At 22.9% G+C, this 20,980-nt stretch overlaps 1 protein-coding gene across 7 annotated transcripts in view; it reads left to right on the top strand.

Moving 5' to 3' along the window:
• LOC129609163 (MATH and LRR domain-containing protein PFE0570w) overlaps positions 1-20,980 on the top strand; it is a 76,291-nt gene that overhangs the window by 26,889 nt on the left and 28,422 nt on the right. For all 7 annotated transcript variants that reach the window (XM_055521068.1, XM_055521070.1, XM_055521074.1 and 4 more), the window contains exon 3: positions 13,531-13,849. In XM_055521068.1, coding sequence (XP_055377043.1) covers positions 13,531-13,849 — 319 coding nt within the window. The remainder of the gene's footprint in view (positions 1-13,530; positions 13,850-20,980) is intronic.

The raw sequence follows: 20,980 nt of genomic DNA, 5'->3' as shown, positions 1-20,980 counted from the left end.
CAAAACATACATGGTGTTTAATTTATTTATTTTTTTTTTTTGTTGTTTAAACAGGTATTAAAAGTTGAAAATTTTCTCAATTTTTCTAGCATCAAAAGAAAACAGAAAAAAAAATATTTGTATTTTTCTTAAAAATCGAGAAATTTCTTTTACCACCCATACTTCTTTACTCATAATACTTGTTCAGCAGCTTGGTAATGTAGTCTTGCAGAGATGCATAATTACATGTACACATAATGCTTGCGAACTACACTGAAAATAATTTTTGATTTTGACGCAGCCACAAACACATTTTTACTTTTTTGTAATTGAAACATTTGAAACATACCGCAAAAATGTTTTTCTTCAAAAAATTTTAACTAATATTTAAATAATTTTTCATCTTTTCTTAATTTTTCAAATAATAATAATTATTTCGATTTTTAAATAATAAATTAAATTTTAATTTCAAAATAATAACAATTTGTAGCACATACTTACTTACATACTTACATAGACGATATACCTAAAGATAATAACAGTAAAAAAATCATTCGTTCGTACAGTATTGTGTAATAATTGAATCGCTAAAATGTAGAATTGTATACATAAATACATACACTAAGTCCTCGAGATACGACATTTTTGGTTCCAGAAATTTATGTCGTAACTCGAATTGTCGTTTGAGGAGGAAAAAAAAAGTATTTAAACAAAAAGTGAATTAGACAAACTATGTTATAAAATAATTTACCTTTTTTTTTTACAAAAAGGTAACAAAGTTTGAAAAAAAACAACAAAATATAATAACAAAATCAAAAAAATTTAATGATGTAACAAAAATAAATAAAGTAAAATCTGAATAAGTTGATATTTTATCACTTCAATTCGTATTCTTAACTATTAACTAGAATTTTTAACTAGAAAGAAAGTCTTATAACTAAATTCGGTATAGATTTTTATTCAAAAAACAGTAAAATCTGTCAAAAAAAAACAATTTGTTTTTAAATTTTCATTGTCGTATTAGGAACAATGTCGTAAGCCGAATAAAAATGATCCAAATTTATATCATGTCGTAACTCGAAATGTCGTATTAGAAGATGTCGTATCTCGAGGACTTAGTGTACATACATAAATAAAATTATTTAAGAAAACTGGAGGTGGTTGGAAGTAAAACTTCAATTATGTATATATTATATTAAACGTGATAATAAAATACATATATACATATACATATATTTATATATTATAATATATTCATGTATTTGTAAATTTAAATAAGCTACGTGCATTTTGTACTTTATTACAATTTAAACGAATTGAAATTTTTTTATATTAAAAATTAATTTTTTTTTTTTTTAATTGAAATTAACTTACTTTTAGATACAATTGTGATAAGTAATAATTTTAATTATTTAAGGTACTTACTGTAAAAGTGGAATAAAAAATAATAAAAAATATGGAATATTAAATTCGATTTACCGAAAATAATTTTCGTAATTCAATTTGCCGAAAATTATTTTTGTAATTTTGAACGCTTAAGAATTAACACTTTATTTAACAATTAAGAAATGTCTACACTAAAATATTGTTAAGTGTTATGTAAATCATAAGTTTAACAGAGATTTTTGAAACATAGACAATAAATCAAAATAAAAACATTAAATACTAATAAATTTTCTCCTAAATTGTGGTAATGGTAGTTATGTAGGAATTTTAAGGTACATATTTTTTAATCAGTAATATTATTTGTTACACATTTTACAACAAAAAAATTTATGATACGATGGCTTAATTCACGTAAATTGAAATTCCTCAATTTAATTTCGAAATTTGCCAGCTTCTGAGAAAAATTAGCATAACTGAAAATCCCAATTTTTGAGCGGTCAATGAAGCGGCAGTGTTGATTCCTATTTAAATATTTTATTTAGGATATTAAGCTTTAAACTTAAATATCTTAATACTAAAATTATTGCATTCTTAAAAGAAAATTTAATATTTGGATGAGCAAACACTGTTATTTATAACGGCTTCACATTAATTTTTCATAAGTTTACTAGATTCATGTATCTTTCTATTATAATTTTACGCAACTCTGTATGGCAACGTTAAATTTCCTTATTGTTAGTCGACATTTTTTTGAGAAGCAGTTTTTTTTTATTAATCCGTCCACAAATTCTCAATTCTCACTCTTTACTCAGTCGTTATACATAAATAAATGAATTTATTGCGTGACCCGAACGTTATTTACAATGAAAAATTTACAAAAAAATTAGAATTCGCTTGCCTGAAATATTTATTATTTGGAAAAAAAATTAATGAAATCATTTTGAATATTTTAATATAAAAACTCATTTTTGAGAAAACCTTTTAAATATTTCTTAAACAATTTTTTATTTTCCCATATAATTGTTAAAAAAGTGTATGTATATAAAATTCAAAATAAATTGTTAATATTGTTAAAAATTTCATTCAGTTTAAATTAAAATGTCTATTTTCTTCATACATATACCTACTTATATTTTGTGATTGAAGAAAATATATTTTACTTTATTAAATTACATAAAAGAAATATATATACAAAAATAGTATGAATGAGAAAATAAAATAAAAAATAATTGATCAAAGAAAGAATAATAAGTTTAACGACCGGACCGGGCCGTTTGCTTTAGCGAAAAGTTTTCCTTTAAACTTTTTTTTCTTACTTTTATTATTTTTCAATTTTTGTGATTTTTTTTTTTTTTTTTGAATATTTAAAATCAATAAAAAGTGTAGAAAAAACTTTGTTGTTTAATAATAATTAGTTCAAATTTCTTTCGCCTTGTAAACTTTCTCATATAAAATCTAATAAATCAATTTGTTTAAATTATTTACACAAAAAACAATATCGTATAACGTTTCATAAGATGAAAAGTTTATTTAAAACACTTTTGCCAAATTGTCAAATATTTATTTAAAACACTTTTGCCTATTGGATCAATGCTATCTTATGTCAAAAATCTTTTACTTTTCATAATCACTTTTGTTGTGAATTTTTTGAAACTGACTTCAAAATTGAAATATGATGATTTTACACAACTTAAATTACAATGTTGTAATGCAATGTGAATTGTGTAGCAAAACAACATTGTTAGAATTTTGTTCTTATGGTCTGCAGTATTATTACTTACAGTAATTAAAAACCCCTGTTAAAATAACATCATATACATATAGATTTTGCATAATTCTTATGAACTTTCTAAAATACATATTTTCTTACTCTCTAAGCCTAAATAAACTCATTATTTACGCACTAAAAAAAACCAATTTTAATAGTTATTTATGTATAAAATTTTTAGTATTATACTGCTAATATCTTTACTTACAAGTTACAATATAAATGAATGCGTAAATATTTAGAATGACATTCAACACGTTTACATCGTTAAATAAAAGTATAAAAAAGTTGAATTGTCAATAACATGGTTTATTATTGAAATTCGTATAAAAATGTACACATAATAAAAAGTTTTATGTACATCATGCATATATACATAAACACATGTATATTTTATACATAAGTTTTGCTTTATTTAGTAAATTTAAAAATAATACGTGAAATTTTATTTTACTTAAAAAAAAAAAAACAACAACATTGTTATTCTATTTCAAAGTCATTTTAAACGTAATTACGTGTAATGTTTCGTGTAATTTTCTTAAAACTAAAATAGAATATATAAATATTCATATGTATGTACATATAATATTGTACACATTCTACCTTTGTACTTGCATATTTTAAATTTCTAATCAATTTATAGTTGCAAGAAAGAATCTCATTTTTAATCAAAGTCCATTCTTATACAAAAAGTATGCGTGAATGTGATTACATTTTAACATTATTTTACTGTTGTTTACACATGAAATTTTATACATATTTTTTAATATATCGTATAATAATATCAAAATTAACAAAAAATTCACTATTCTTTTTTTTCCTTTAGTTTTTCTAATTTTCATCTCTTTCGTCGTTTACCAAAGCAAAATATTAACTTGTATTCGGATTTGTTTAGTAGCAAAGTTTTTAATTTTTAAATAAGTGGAAACAATATTTTTTTTCGTAATTATGTTTTTTTTTTTTTGGTTTTTTTTTTTAAACAGACAACACGCTTTAAATTATAGAGAAAATAAAAACAAGAAAATATACCATAATATTTATCTAAAATTGGTATACATACATAAGTATATGTACATAATTGTCTATTATAAAAACTTAATTTTATATAAATGTCAAAATATATGCACAAGATTTTAAATACTTAAATGAAGATATAAAAACTTTTATATGCATGTGTTAACAATTATACTCAATTATACTAACACATGAATATATTTATGCTGCATATCTCATTGTATCTCATTGAAAGAAAACAATAATAAAAAAAAAATATCTCGCAGAAGAAGTCACACTCACAGAATTTTCAATAAAAAAAGAAACAAGTAAAATAAAAATAAAGAGAAATATGTGAAAAAAAGAGAAACTTGGAATGACGGCAACGACCTCCATTAAGTATGTAGTATGTGTATTGCTTATGAATTTTTTTTTATTTTTCTTAAATTTTGATATACCAGTTTGTTTATATCATTTAATATAAAATTAAATTATAAAAATTTAAATTACTTAATTTAAAATTAAATAATTTTAATAGCAAATTTAAATTTCGAAGAAACTCTCAAAAAATAATGTATGTACATATGTACATATTGTAATATACACTCATAACTTTAATTATGTTTTTTGCGTCGTAATTACGTTTTGTGAAAAATTCAACAATAGTTTTTTTCATTATTTACGTGCTTTAATTACTTATGTATAAAATATACGATAAAAATTCATGTTTGAAAAGTGAGAGAATATAAATTCAACTATTGTAATTTTTTATACGAAATTTCATCATTAGAAAAAATATATACATACATACATATGTACATATTTATGTCACAAATAAAAAATTTACATTTATGAACATCATTGTTTTCGGTATTAATTTAACCCTATGATTATTTTTCAAAATTTACAATAAATTTACAATTTCTAACTTTCAATTTTTTATACGTGACAGGAAATAGTATTTGAATCCATTTGCTCTTGCACATACATATGTATCCACATTGTTATTTTTAGCAAGATATATGGATGTATGAATTAAAATTTTTTCCTCAGCCATTTTCTCAATTTCCAAACTTAATCTTTGCAAATGGATAAAAAAAGATAATTAAAAAAAAATAACTGATTGATCATTTCAATATGCGACCTTTACGGCATTTATTTTTTAAAAAATTTTTTTGTCAACTAATTGTCATGAGAAATGAAACGTCATCTTCACTTTATAGTTAAATATTTCAGTAGTTATTTACATAGGTATAAGATAATATGCGTGCTTGCATTCATATGTATATACATACATAGTAAATAAAAATATTCAAACAGCTGTTAGCATTGTTTTTGTTTTTATTTTTCTTTTAGAGGTCATTTTATTTTTAATTTTTAGCGGAATTACATATATTTTAAGATATCCCTTAAAATGACATACTTAATTTCCATCTAATATCTTTTTCAAGTTGTTTTTAAATTAAATAATATTTTTGATTTTTTTTTGCAAAATATATGCTATAATTTACTACAAGCCGACAACAGGCCACAGCAATATAATACCCCAATCCAATATGAATAAAATAAATAGAACTAATACACATAAAGAAAAATATATTGCGTGACGTTTTTTTATTTTATCATTTCGAAACACACACATATACACATTTAATTATTTATTTTTGCTGTATTATTATTTATTTAATTTTCTATTTGCACACATATTAAATTTGATCACGCAAATAATATTACGTATGAATTGTTTAATTAATTAGGAAAATAAAATAAAAAAATGTGTAAAAATTTATATACCATCCAACATACATACATAATTTGTATTAAATCTCTAATTTTAAATTAAAATCTACATATACATTCTTATCAATTGAATTACACATGTACATATGTATACAGGTAGATAAATTAATTTTTGACAAATGAATAAATATGACGAAAATTTTTGATAATAATTATTAAAGTAATTAGAAAAAAACACAAGGAAAACAAACGAGATATGAGAGATAAGTGTGCTCAAATACATACACACATGCATTCTTTATGGTCGTGTAGTTTTGCACTACATATATTTTCATATAAAATTTTTAAATACAAAAGTAGCGAGGCGAGAGGAATTTCCCAACAAAAGAGCAATTAGCACAAAATTACTGAAAAATTTAATTGTTTTCTTTTTACTGTCACAAAATACATTTACAATTATATTATTTTATGACATATATGTATGTTTCTATATAGTTAATTGTTTTCAATTTAAGAAAAAAAAAACTATTTGCATACTTATGAGATATGTCCATAGATAAAGCACGTACATATTTATTAATTAATAATTATATTATAAAGGACATACATACATACATACATACGCAAGAAATTTCATTTGATTATTTTAAGATAAATTCAATGCAAAAATTATTAATTAGTTAGTAATTAATTTGGAGTTATATACAATTTTATGGCAGTATTTCGTATCGTAAAATTTTAATTTCGTATCTTAAAAAATTTTGCAATGTCACAAGTTCTGAATAGCCGCATTATGCTAACTTTTCAATTTTAGAGTAGAATTTCGGCACATAAAATTAGCAATAAACTGCTACTTTTTTTACGGACAATATTTATGATATTATTTATAATGTCAAATTAAAAGGACATAATTAATATCTATGTCAAAATATTAAATTTTATGTCCCGAAAAAATACTCTGTTTTTTGCATGACAAATCAGGATCATTACATTTAGTTTTAAAGATGATCTAAGGCAAGATTTTGATAGAAATCATCAAAATTTTGCCTTAGATCATATAATGATTCAGTTTAATTGTCTGACAAAATTACAGATTATGAAGTAAAGCAGAATGAGAATAAATTTTTGAAAAATTCTATATTTCTAAATTCTAGAAAGAAACTAGTAAAAGCTTTTCGAGAGCTTTTAGAGCAAAGAAATTTTTTCCCAGGGTTTTTTCAAACCTTAAAGTTTTAAATGATCGATTTCAAAACTCTTTGATATTTAACATAGCGGTTTTCATACAATTATAAACTCCAAAAATTCTGAATTTTTCCACTGTAAGTAAATAACTAATGACTTTTTACAAATTATAAATATACTTAAGCTTTCTGTATTGTAAATCAAAATTAAAAAAAAAAATCAATAAATATTCTAAAATTATTTTTTCCAAAATTTAGAATTCGGATGTACGAGGGCACACAAATACATTTGTACATCTACTTCCATATGGATGAATATTTTGTCGTCTGTATTCATACATGACTTGTTCCGAATCAAATTCAGAATCGATTAACTGCCCACACACACGTATACAATATGTTATCATTAAAACAAAAAATGCGCGAAGACTTTGTTGTTTTATGCAAAAATATTTAAAAAAAAAAACAAAAAAAAAGGTGAAAAATTACCCACAACTACATACTTACATTGACGGAAATATGTGCTTATATATTACGAATATACATAAATGTGTACGAAATATTTACGTTTTTGTTTTTAAGTAAAGGATGAGTGCACAGAACCATATTGTATATAATTTAAAAAAAACTTTATATATTAACTAGGTATAATAATAAAATGTTTGAATTTCAAAAGCATATCTGTGTTGTTCGTGGATATATGTATGTATATACGTAAAATGTAAATAATTAAGAAAGTGAATAAGAAAGAACGGGTAATAAAACATACACAGTTGAAACAAAGAGAGAAGAAAAATTTTAAAAATTTAAAGCTAAAAGCTTTTCTGCTGTATATGATCTAATGTTGCCAAATATAAAATTTAAATGCATATACATATGTATGTAATTTATTTGTGCAAAATACACAACTAAAATTGTAAATACAAAATTGTGTACAGATTTCTTTGTTGTAAGTCACTAATGTTAAGAAACACTGGTGCTCATCAACCGTAAATTATAGATGATGTGTCTTTTAATATTCTTTTTTGTTTACTGCGATAGTAGCATAAACCCCCAAATCATAAATTAATTTCACACAGTCCACAAATTTCAGTTTATCATATGCATATATGTATATGTATGAGTATATACATAATTCATTTATTTTATTTATATTTATGGTCGCATGTAATTAGCGCCACTTTAAAAACTTGACTAAAAAGTTTATAATACCTAGTTGCTCCAACTTAGTTATAATTTCATTCGGAGTTGCTACCATATTGTTCCAATAAGAAATATGAGGGTTTTTTTTTCTTTATTTGAAATTTATTATTTAATGTTGTTTCTCTTTCTTACTAAATGTCACAGACGAATTATTTTCATTTTCTTATAAAATCATGATAGTGTTCCGCTGTTATTGTTTTTATTCATTGAACATTTTTATAAACAATGTTACCATCATTCGAATTGAAGCATATAAGAGAAAATTTTCTAATAAATAAAAAAACAAATCTATTATATTATCTTCTATCTTATTCATACATATATACATTAAGTATGTACATAAACGTATACATATTAATAATAATATAATAATAAAGAAAAATACGACCGATTCCGTTGTGAAAAATATTTACGTCAAAAAAAAAAAATTAAAAAAAAAAGTAAACGTTCAAAAAAGAGAGAGAAGAAAAAAAATTTATAAAACGTTGCCAATTTTCTGTTTTATATTAAAAATATTCAACTTAAAAAGAAAAAAAACAACAGTTAAATTATTTTAATTATGATTAAATTAGACGAATTTCTATTCTATTTTCTAATTCTATTTTCGTTAAAGAATTTTAATTAGAGAAATTGAAAAAAATTATAATACATTGTTGAATTTATGAACGAAAAGATTATCACACACTTACGTTCATATACAGTTATTGTTATATATATACGGATATAACAGATTTATTGACGTATAATATTGCAGTAGCTCAAGACCAGGCATATTTAAATTAGTGATGACATAAGTAAGTATTGTTAATTTATCGGATGACATACAATGTTACTACAATTGTGTATAACTGTGCTTGGACTATATTTAAGTAATAGTTATAGTATATGATTTTAATATATGTACTTAAATATATAATATTTATACCCAAAATATATACATATGTACCTATGTATTTGCATAAATAATTACACTGAATTTAATATATAAAATAAACTAATTAATTTACATATTATGGCATTGATAACAAAACTTTTGGAAATTTCCACAAAAACAAAAAAAAAAAACAAATATTTCGCTTTTTTTATTCTTTTTATTAATAGTTTCTTAATTTTATGCGTGTTTATTTTTTAAATAATGAATAAAACATCATATGAGAGTATAAATACAGTTTTATATAATAACATATGGATAGTATATTATATACTATGAGTATATGAATATATGCTACATACATTCATAAAGAGAATGAAATAATTTGTATACAAATAATTAAAAATAGGTACAATGTTTATAAATGTACCTTTATATACAATGTTGCTATAAAATATATACATATTTTTTTACATTATATTGTATTCAATTAATTTCCTTGAACTCTTAAACGCTAACCCACACAAAAGCATTAAAAAATATATTTTCAATGAAAGGAAGAAAAAAAAATATATATGTAGGAATATATGTATAATATTGAAAGTTTTTAAGAGAATTATAAACAATATACTGCTAATTAATACACATATACATAAACATAATACGTTTGAATGCGATTCCAATCTCATTCTTGACAAATAAACCATGTTTTGCTTAGTTCGGTTTGCATAGATGTTGGGCAACATTTTTATAAATTTAGTTTTAATGTTTTTTTTCCTAAGAGGTGAGGTAGGCATTGTGTAAAATATACATAACTAAAAACTTTATACTTCTCTCTCTCTAACTCTTCGTAATTAGGTACGGAATTGGGAACTCTGGATAAGAAAAATCCAGGTTATATATATATAAGAGAACAAAAAAGAGAAAATTATTTTTAATTTGTAGTTTGAGGGTGCGATGTAAAAGTGGTAATTGAAAAAATTTATAAAGGCAAGGAACGTCAGTTTTGAATTCATTGTTTTTTTTTTCTAAAATTTTTTGTGTATGAGTAATTTGTGTGAAAAAGAAATAAAAATAGTAGGTAGAGAGATAAAATATAAAATTATTGTCATAAAATTATTTTTATTAATAAAATATAAATGTATATAAGGTAAGGTTATAAAAAAAAACGAGCAAAAGAAAAACAACTGTTATATGAAAATTTAATTTCGTCATAAATGGTAAATAAGCTTTTTTTGTTTATTTTATTAAAAAAAGAAACTACCTATAATAAAAAGAGTAATGTATAATTTTCTATATACATACATATATTTACATACATTTGGACCCGACACAGGGCTTTTAAGAATTAAACCGGCTAATATTTTTTTTGTAAATTTTTCTACTTATCCCTCCTCCCCCCATTCTTTTAATTCTAAACAATTATAATTATTCTTAACACATACTAGGTCCTAATTATAAATACATACATTGATGATATGCACTTATAAAACAGAGTACTTATATAACTTTTATGTTTTGTAAATATTCTATCGCTATTTAAATAGAAAATGTACATATGTAAATATTTAGTTCTCCAAAACTTTTATACCAAAACTTTTTCCATTGTAACATTTTTGCAAAATATTTTGACTATTAAATCATAAGATTTGACATTTGTTACACATGTAAAAAATTAAGAATAAATTGAGTACGAAATGTAAGTTTTAAAACCAGTCTCACAACAATTATGCTATTGCATAGCCTCTCGTGCTTTAAGATTGTTATACTTTTTTAAAGTGACGTGCATATATACATATATGTATGTATTAATTTCAGTTTCAATTTGTATTACAGACTTAATCGATCCTAATTTAGCTATTTCGAAACCAGTTTTTTTTTGACAATTTCTTAATTTTATTCAAATAAATCTAAGAATATTAATGAATAATTGTAAGAATGTCAAAGTTAGTTAGGTCAGCTATTTTTTTAAGTATAATGTACAAGATGTAACAACATAATCAATTTTAATTTTGCCATTATAAATTTTACGTTTTCCCCTTTTTAATAAAAAAAATTTCAAGTTCTTTACTTTTCTTAATCTTATTTATCTTATCATTAAATTAATATAACAGTTTTATAAATTTTATTGTAAAAAAAAATTTAGTACAAGCTGGTGTAATATATATAATTAAGAACATACACATGTATCCTATATACCTGAATTTGTAAAACTGTTATATGAATTGCGTTCACAGGAAATATTATTTGCGCATGATTTATTTTTCTTAATATTGTTGTCCTTTTTCTGTATTCTATAAAAAAAAAAAAAAGAAAATTATTTATGAAAACTGAAAAGGAAAAAGGGAAAAATTAAAATTTTTCAAAATATCAAAAAAAAATCGAGAATAATTGCAAAATTAAATTTATAAAGGCAAATTTCTTACAGATTGCTTTTTTAATAAATCGCAATAAAAGATTTTGATTGCAGGGGAAAACAAGTAAAATCTTGCATAAAAAAATGAGAACGTTGAATAAATGTCGGGTTTTTTTTTGTCGTGTTTCTCTCATGTCAGGGTATTTAAAAAATGAATTTAATTATTAAATTCAATACAATACTTACATAAAAAGGCCATAAAAAAAGGAAATTCCTTATTTGCGAATGTATTTGTATATTCTTTTGTTATATACACATGTATGTATATGTAAGTAAATATCAAAAATTCCAAAGTAAGTGATAAAAATAAAAAAAAAATAAACTTCATTTAATTTATAAAAATGTTAGACAATAAAATTAAAGCTTACCAAATTACTGTGTTGACTTTAAACCGTCAAAACATTAACAATTTATATAACGTTATACTCTTTAAATTATCGTTTTTGGATTTATACCAATTTTTTTTAATTCAATTAATGCTTATTTAATTATGCACATTTAATTTTTACGAGTCAACATTTTCGGAAATAAATTTTTACTCGATTTTCAGTTTGAATTAGTTAACTGCAAAATATATGAAGTACCCTATAATTCGGCCCGAATTTTTCGCACCTCTAATATAAAATACACAACATCTTTAATATTTAATATATCCAAATATTCATAGGACCGATTTATAGCAGTTTACCTTATAATACTACTGTAGTCCGCTGTATATAGTGTCAAATTAGAATTTTACAGTCAACTTGTGAACTGCATTTATCAGCTTCGTCGTCTGGTCTTTTATTTTGTACTTAATTACTAGCTGTAACTTTCCAATACATATTTAGTTGAATAATTAATTTAACGTTGCGAATTTTGAACATGTTTTTTTCTTTGTGTTTTTTGTATCGAAAAAATGAAATTCCCTTTGTCTGTGTTTGAAACTTAAGAAATATAATACATTTTGTCATATCCATAACAATAACCATATGCAATGAGTATATAAGGGCAAAGTCACAGAATCGAATTTTCTTGAACTATACATTTTTATCTGCTTGCTTATACACATGTATGTCTCTTATCCTTTATGTCTCTATTTATTTTCGGCTGGAGTTCCCCTTATTTTGATATTGTTATACAACCTGTAATATTTAAAAATACATATGTACATATTATTAATTTATATGAGTTTGGGGTAAAAAAAAAATTTATGTATTTTATAAGAGGAAGTACGAATTCCTCTCTCTTATTTCTCTCTTTTAAAGTTTTTAAGTGAATAACTTTTCATTGTAAGTATCTTATTAAAGAGACATAAAAACTTATTCAATTGTAGTTTTAGAATTTAATTTTTTTTTCTCTTTTAATGGGTAAGGCAACTTGTGTTAATTTATTTAATTTTTAAACGAATTTTGAATTGTTAAAAAAAAAAATTTTTTTTTTCAATATTAATCTACGGGATTATGTTCTTTAAAATTACGGGATTAAAAACTTTTTATAATATCGTTTATAAAAACTAAATATCAAAAAAACCTAGTTTTTGATAAAGATTTCACTCAATTTTTCCACATCTCTAGATGTTTAATTGCTTTTCAAACCAAATTTGTTCGATGGAACAACAAAAATTCTGTCCTTAGTTTAGAAGAAATAAGTTAAATATCACACTCTAGGAAAATATGGGATAAACACAATAAACAAATCCCATAAATTAATAAACAAAGATAAAGACCTGATTCAGAACTTAACTAGATTTAATTTTAAATAGATTTAATTTTAAATGTCTAGTTCTAATTAATTTACCAAAATAATTGCATATCCAAAAGATTCTATTTAAAAATACTGTAAAATAAGTTTGAACAATTGGATCTTTTATGTGTACATAATTAAATAATTTTTTGTAAATCAAGTTTTCATATAAAAATTTATTTAAAATTCAAAATTATTTTTGAATTATTTTAATACAAAATATGGCCATAAAATATTAAAATTAAATATTTTCTTTTTATTATTTCAGACTGATTTATGCGGCATAAAATGGCGTAAATACTTAGTTGGTGAACGACCGCAAGCATCTGGTGAACCATTAGATGATCCAGTATTGCGGTCGTATGCACGTTGCCTAGAATGTGAAATATTATGTGTATGGAGGCGAGTAGCTGCGCCTAGGCAAGAACCAGATCCAAATAATACAATGACATATGATCTGGTAACATCTCATACGCATCCGCCTTTATCTTTAACAGCAGCTAAAGAATTATGGATATTCTGGTATGGTGAAGAACCAGATTTAACTGGATTATTAGATCCAGAATTATTAAGAACACCCGGTGTCGGTAAGTTATAATTTTTATTAAATTATTAATTTATTATTACAAAATTACGCAGATTTGTATATGATTATAATGTTCAGAAACGATTCAAAAACCTTTGGATGAAAAAGTTAAGAGTGACATTAAGCCGTTGTATTTTATAAATCTCGAAAATTCGAACATTTCAGAAACCCGAACACAATACTTCCTCCCTAGATCTTAACATTATACTCATAGGATTTTAAACCATAGTTTGATTTCTCCTTAGCATAAGCCATTTTTTCTACATATTTCTAAGTATCTAGAACAATAAAGTGGGGTGGAGGCAGTTGATATTAAAATAATTTTTAATATCCTTATTTAAAACGTTTTCTTTTATATTTTCAAAAACATTTCTGAAAATTTAAGATTTCATTGTTTTCTACAATATTATTGTACTTATTAAGAAATTTTTGTTAAAAGACTTTGTAGAGATTTTCTAAATTTTTCAATAAACCCCAAATAATTTTGGACCTTTTCTGAAGTGGTTTAAAGGATAAAGCATTAAAATAAAATCCTTAAATATTTTAAATTCCTCAATTTCTGTAAATGTTGTATTTATTTTTGAAGAATTTCAAATAAAATATGAAAATATTTTTTTTTTACACTTTTATTTTAATCTATGTGCTTTCGTATTTGTGGAGCTATCGTAATTAAAATACCAATGTAAATTTCACAGTTTAAAAAAGGATATTTAGTGAAAAATTTTTATGGCATTCATTCCGATACACATTACACCTTGATAATTTTAAAAGGTTTTTCTAATAGATCGGTGCCCAAGAATAATTAAAAATTTCTTAAGTGATATTAAATTATTTTAACAAAAATTCTGTCAAAATACTTAGATATGAACTAATAAAATTTCAATTGCATATGTAACAATATTCTTAATGAATAGGTAGAATAATTAAATACGATATTTACAGTACAGTACTAACTTATTGCATTTAATTACCAAAATACAGATGGCAACATTTTATTTAAACTTCAAATGAATTTATTTCAAAACAAATATCGGCTGCAATTGTCATAAAAAAACTTGTGTCGAATATTTTGTTATTTAATCTGCAAAAATCTCAAATCTGGCATAATCTGATTTTAATCTGTCAAAATTTCTTTAAAGGTTTTTGGGGTTTAAAATTTTTAAAATTCATAAAAATTCTAATTGTCTTAAAATTATGAGAGTAGTTCTTTCTCTACTTTAAAAAAAAATTATATTTGCACTAATTTGGTGTTATATTTGTCAGACTTTCTTCTCCGCCTCTAAAATCCTTGGGCTTTTATTTTTTGTAAAATTTTGTTTAAATTTATAGAATTTTTTCATTTTCTTCCCAAAAACTCTTTACAGTTTTAATATATGCGTATAAAGTATGTATACTTGTTAAAATTGCTTTTTAAAGCCTTGTTGGCTGGTTAATTGGTTATAATATTTTTGGTAGTTGTCGTTTCCATAATGCAATCATTTATTAAATACTTTAATTTTGTTCCAAATTCATTAATTTCAAAATTGGCAGAAAAATCAAAATATGTAAATAGATTGTTAATTTTAAAAAATCGTTAACAAGATATCAAAACAAGATATTTAAAAAATTTTAGTCCTAAAAGTATGCAATAACCTTACTTCAGGAAAATAAAATAAACTTTAAATTAAAAGTTGATTTTTTCATAAATTATTTAAAGCAAATGTGCCAATTTTATAAAGCACTGGTTTCTGATCCGAGTTTATTAAATTTATTTTATTACTGTATATTTTAAGTACTGTATACTGTAGTCTGTGTGTGTGTGCTGAAATGTACTTAACTGAAATTTACGGAAATATAATTTCGCAATAATTCTATTTTTTTTTTTTTTTTGATTTTGTATTTTTACATTATTTTTATTATACATAATAATTTTTCTCATTTTTTTATACATACATATATTATGTATATTGTTAAATAAAATAATATTATACTCGTATAAAAATTTATATTTATAGATAGCCCGATAGATTATACCAGTTTTTATACCAGAAAAGAGATACTTATGTACATAATATGTATGTAAATATAATCGCACGCCCCCCACATTCTTAATCTCTAAAAAAGGAAAATAAATAAAATTTTTAAGGAAAATTTTTTTAATATACTAACACATGTACAATTACAGGCAAAATAAAATGAAAAGCACGTGTACTTTTCATATAATTAAAAAAAATAATAACAAATATTATATTCTATTTTATTGCGGGGAAACTTGCGCAATTCAAAATTTTTATTGTATATAAAAACTTACGTACATATGTAGATATATATGTTTGTACATATAAAAATTTTCTTACTCTCAAATTGAAAATGATTATATTTTTCATTACTTTTATAAAATAAATTATGCCTACTTATATTCATATATTAGTTCACACATTCATACACACATACACAGTATAAATAAATAATATCAACTTTAAGCAAATATAAATAACATTATTTGTTAGATAGCAATTAGGTATCCATATATGTATATATACATAGATGTACATAGTTGTTACAATGTTTAATTTAAAAATTGATATACTCGTATTACTGTTACGACAGTGGATATTCTGACGAACGGAATTTTTTTATATTATTATTATACCTCAAAAAAATTATATATTGCTTGCATTCCATTTGAGAGGGCTTATATGTAAATACCAAAGAAAGGGGAAAACCCTTTAAATTATTTCAAAATTTTTAAAATGTAAGGTAGAGCTTTTTGGCCCAAAAAACCGTCGGAAGAGTAACTTCTTTAAAAAAAAACTGTGTCTAAAGACAAGGCATAAAGAACAAATGGAATACTGTTTTGTGTAGAAATTTTCTTATACATAACAAAAATGAGTAGAAAACAGTATACAAATTTAAATATTAAATATTTGACCCCTATTTCCAAAATAAAAATGTAAAGACATCTTAAAACTACTCCTTAATATGAACTGTTAAAGTTGTAATATATTTAAACGATTTGATGTATAAGGGTTTAAGGTTTATATTAAATATTTAAAATTACTAAAATTTTTTAAAAAAAATATTTAAAATATATCTTTAATTTATTTCTTATAAAAAAAACAAATCCATACAAAATTTTAAATTTCATATTAAAGGAAATTCATATGCATGTATGTACATGTTAAGCTTATATAAAATACATATTAATCTTGTATATACAGCCATATATATGCACTAGTTTACATTTTGCTTGTATACTTGGAAGATAGGTATAAGAAGTTATTAGGCCTCTGGAGAGATGATAAATTTAAAAAGCATATAGGTAGAAGTATATGACATTTTCATTGAAAAAGTATTGGTTGGGAAGAATTTTTTTTTCAGTTTTTTGATTTTATATAACAAATACTAACATAAAAAGGATAAAAATTGAGAGCGTATATAAAATAGAAAAATATCGCTTGTGTAATTTTTCTATATACCTACATTCATTCATATGTAAAAATTCAGTCTATAATATTGTTCTTATATACTTATTGTTTAAATGTATAGTTGAAATAATTTTAATAATTTTAATTGTATAAGATATTTATATTTAATAAATATGTACATATATATGTTCATGTATATCCTTTCCAAAATTATTTACAATTTCTTTGTTTTACGCCGAATTTTCGAAAAAAAGCCCATATATTATTATTTTTCACAATATACATACATATGCGTGTATTATAAACTCATATAAACAAGTATGTGTGCACGTATGTATACACCCGTATGTATATACAATTATACTTTCAAAAAAAAATTTTTAAATTAAAGACCTATACGAATATAATTATATGATCTCCTTTTACTTTTAATGCTTTAAAAAGGAATGTTTTAAAAAGGAAATTATTCTAATGTTATTATGCGAATTTTGTGTATTAAAACCGCATCAATACTATTAATAACTACATCTAGAAGTAAGTTTCAAAAAAAAAAATATACTCATATATACAATAATTCTATTGATAGCAGCGTTATCATTACATTCAGTGTATAATATAATTATTATGACATCACAGTAGAATTTGCTTGAGTAGAAATTTTAATTGAGAGAGAAAAACAGGCTACCAGACCAGCTAGAAATTTTTAAATCAATTATAGATATATCACATTTTTTTTTTAATTAAAAAAAATTCTTTGAGACTAAAAAATAGAAAAAGAAATATAGTAGATCTACACTGGGCTCTCTTTTCTCAATAATTTTGTCAAATGTCCAGGCTCTGGATATTGTTGCAATGTCATGATAAAAATAATTTTTTTTTTTTTGTTTCTATTTTTGCTCATACAAACTATTTAAATAGAAACAACACACACTAGTTTTTCCTTGTAAAATAAAACATAAAATTGTAGCATTACTGTGGTTGCTGCATTGCAGTGTGGCATAATTTGAATCTGAATCGCAAATGGTAGCATTACTGTGGTTGCTGCATTGCAGTGTCGCATAATCTGAATCTGAATCGCAAATGGTAGCATTACTGTGGTTGCTGAATTGCAGTGTCGCATAATCTGAATCTGAATATGAATCATTTATTTATTTAATAGCTACAATATAATGTTTTTGTTGTGAAACTATGGCATTGCAAAAGAAAACAATAAAAATGTGTATGCCAAATAAAATTCAGAAATATCTAAAAAAAAAAATTAACTAAATTACTATAAATTTATTATAATTTATCTAAAATAATTTCTAAAATTTTTCTCATAGAATACGTGTATTTCATGAAATATCAGGGAAACGTTTCATATTGAATAAATTTACAAATTCTTATTAATTATATATTTGGAAATATGTGTTTCCTTTTAATGTATGCAGTATATATGTATATGCTGAACTCCACAATATGATCCCCAATTTTGAAAATTCTGACATAAAAAAAACCTTGACTCCAAAATAACAATAATATTATTGCTGAAGTGCGTTTTAATACCTGCGTTAAATTTAAACATAATTCAGTTTATGCAAAAATTGTGAATATTGTACTGTACTATCGCTGAATATTTCAAAATTTGAAGTCGAAGAAATGTTTTTTACAATTTCATTTTATAACATTATTCAACACTGACAAATGACGTAGACAAATGAGTTTAATTATTTTTTGTATACTTATCTATGTACATAAAAAATTTTACAGAAAATAATTCTACATATTTAATTCTACATAACATTTTGTTTTTTAATAAAAAGATTTTGGAAGAAAATAAAATTTTACTGTTTGTACATTGTGTGTGTTTTTATACATACATTCATACATATAAGTATTAATCTATTAAAAACATATAGGAATAGCGGTATATATAAGCAACGTATTTTCACAAAATTTATTTTTTTTTAAATATACCGGTTTATTAATATAACAATTATATTTTTAGTACTACAAATATTCACATATGTATATGGCTATATATGCACAGGTAAAAGAACAAATTTGAAAGAATAACTAATTTTTATACCTGTATATGTACGTATGTTTGTGAAATGGGAAATTATTTTTATTAAAATACATTTAGGTATAAAAGATAACTACATATGTACATATTTATTTATTATCTTTTCTTATATTTTATTCTGCAAACGATGTTATTCCCCATTCTGTGTTGTTTGACAATAACAAATTATGAAGGCAGACTGTATGGTAGATTGTTATTTAGAGGCAAAAGGAGAAAAAATTAATTAATCAAATAAATTAACATATTAATTAAAAAAAAACTAAATCGAAATTAATCTGAAAACATTAAAATAATTTAATTATAAATTTCATAAGCAACTCCCTCTAATTAAGTATGCAGCATTAAATAACGAAATTTAAATTTAATTTATTTATATTTCACAAAATTTCAATAATTTTCTTTCTCATATTATACACGATTACAATATTCAAGATAGTGCGTAGTGTTGCACTATTAAAGATTAATAGTAGTATTCTACAACTACAAACGACACAATAAAACATCTAAGAGAGAGATAAGAGGTATAAATAAAATTCGAAAATTTAATAAAAAGATAATTGAAAAGCATTAAAAGAAGAGAGAATATAAAAAATCTACACACATAGGAATGTGCATATTGAATTCTCTTAGCCTTAATTTTATTTTTATGCCTTATGATGTGTTCAATTTTGCATATATTCAGGCATTATAGCAAGAGTAAAGTTTTTTTTCTTATTATTTTTGCTATTGTTTTTTCTACTTTTTCCTTTTTTAAAATAATTATTTTTTTTTAAATTAAATTATTTGAAACTTTTTGAGACTTTTTTTTGTAATATTTTAAAACTTAAATTTTTTAAGCTTTAAATTTACTTTGTAACTAAATGTTTATGTAATATATTCATATATATGTACATCCATATTTCCATAGAGTATAAATATCGTACCGCCCAATCTCATTATTAGTATGTTAAAAATTGAAAATGTTATTTTGTAGGAGAGAGCGGTTTGTTGTTGTTATTGATATAAAAATTAAAAAATTTATCTCTTTTCAAAATTAGTATGTTTTGATAAATTTCTAATACAAAAAAATATTGCAAATGTCCTTTTAATAGTCTAGTAAAGACGAGCGTTGTAAAGCTGTAAAATTTTCTCTAAAAGATTCCTTTTGTATAATTTTCCAAATTGTATGAAATTTCCGTTATTTTTACTTAAATCAATTTATAATTATAAAAAAGAATTTGGGGTACGGCATAGTCAAATTTTTTGTATGGCTGTATACATACATACATATGCATTTTATAGATATATCGCGTAGTTTAACAGAGAAATCTACTATGATTTCCAGTCTAAATCAAGAAAATTGATTTTATTAAACAAATTTATAATTATTTAAACAGACGAAAAGAGTACTATTTCCGAAATCCATAATCCACAATTCTTAGAAAATTATTAATTTAATTAATAATTTAATTTTTTTTTACAAAGTGTACAAAAAGACTATTGTCTTTTTTTTTTGTCTACATCATGAAGAAAAAAGCTTTTATTAAACCCTCTAACACATAGAAGGCAACAAATTGAATTTTTTGAAAATTTTATGAGCATGAAGTAAATGTGTTCAGAAACTTTTTGATGATGATATCTCACACAAGAATTCAAATATTTGTAATAAAAGTGAACACGA

The sequence above is a fragment of the Condylostylus longicornis genome, unplaced genomic scaffold (genome assembly GCF_029603195.1).
Source record: "Condylostylus longicornis isolate FDR11 unplaced genomic scaffold, ASM2960319v2 ptg000038l, whole genome shotgun sequence".
NCBI classification, from domain to species: domain Eukaryota; kingdom Metazoa; phylum Arthropoda; class Insecta; order Diptera; family Dolichopodidae; genus Condylostylus; species Condylostylus longicornis.
The sequence above is the reverse complement of the archived record's forward strand: the minus strand, read 5'-3'. Positions and strand labels throughout refer to the sequence as shown.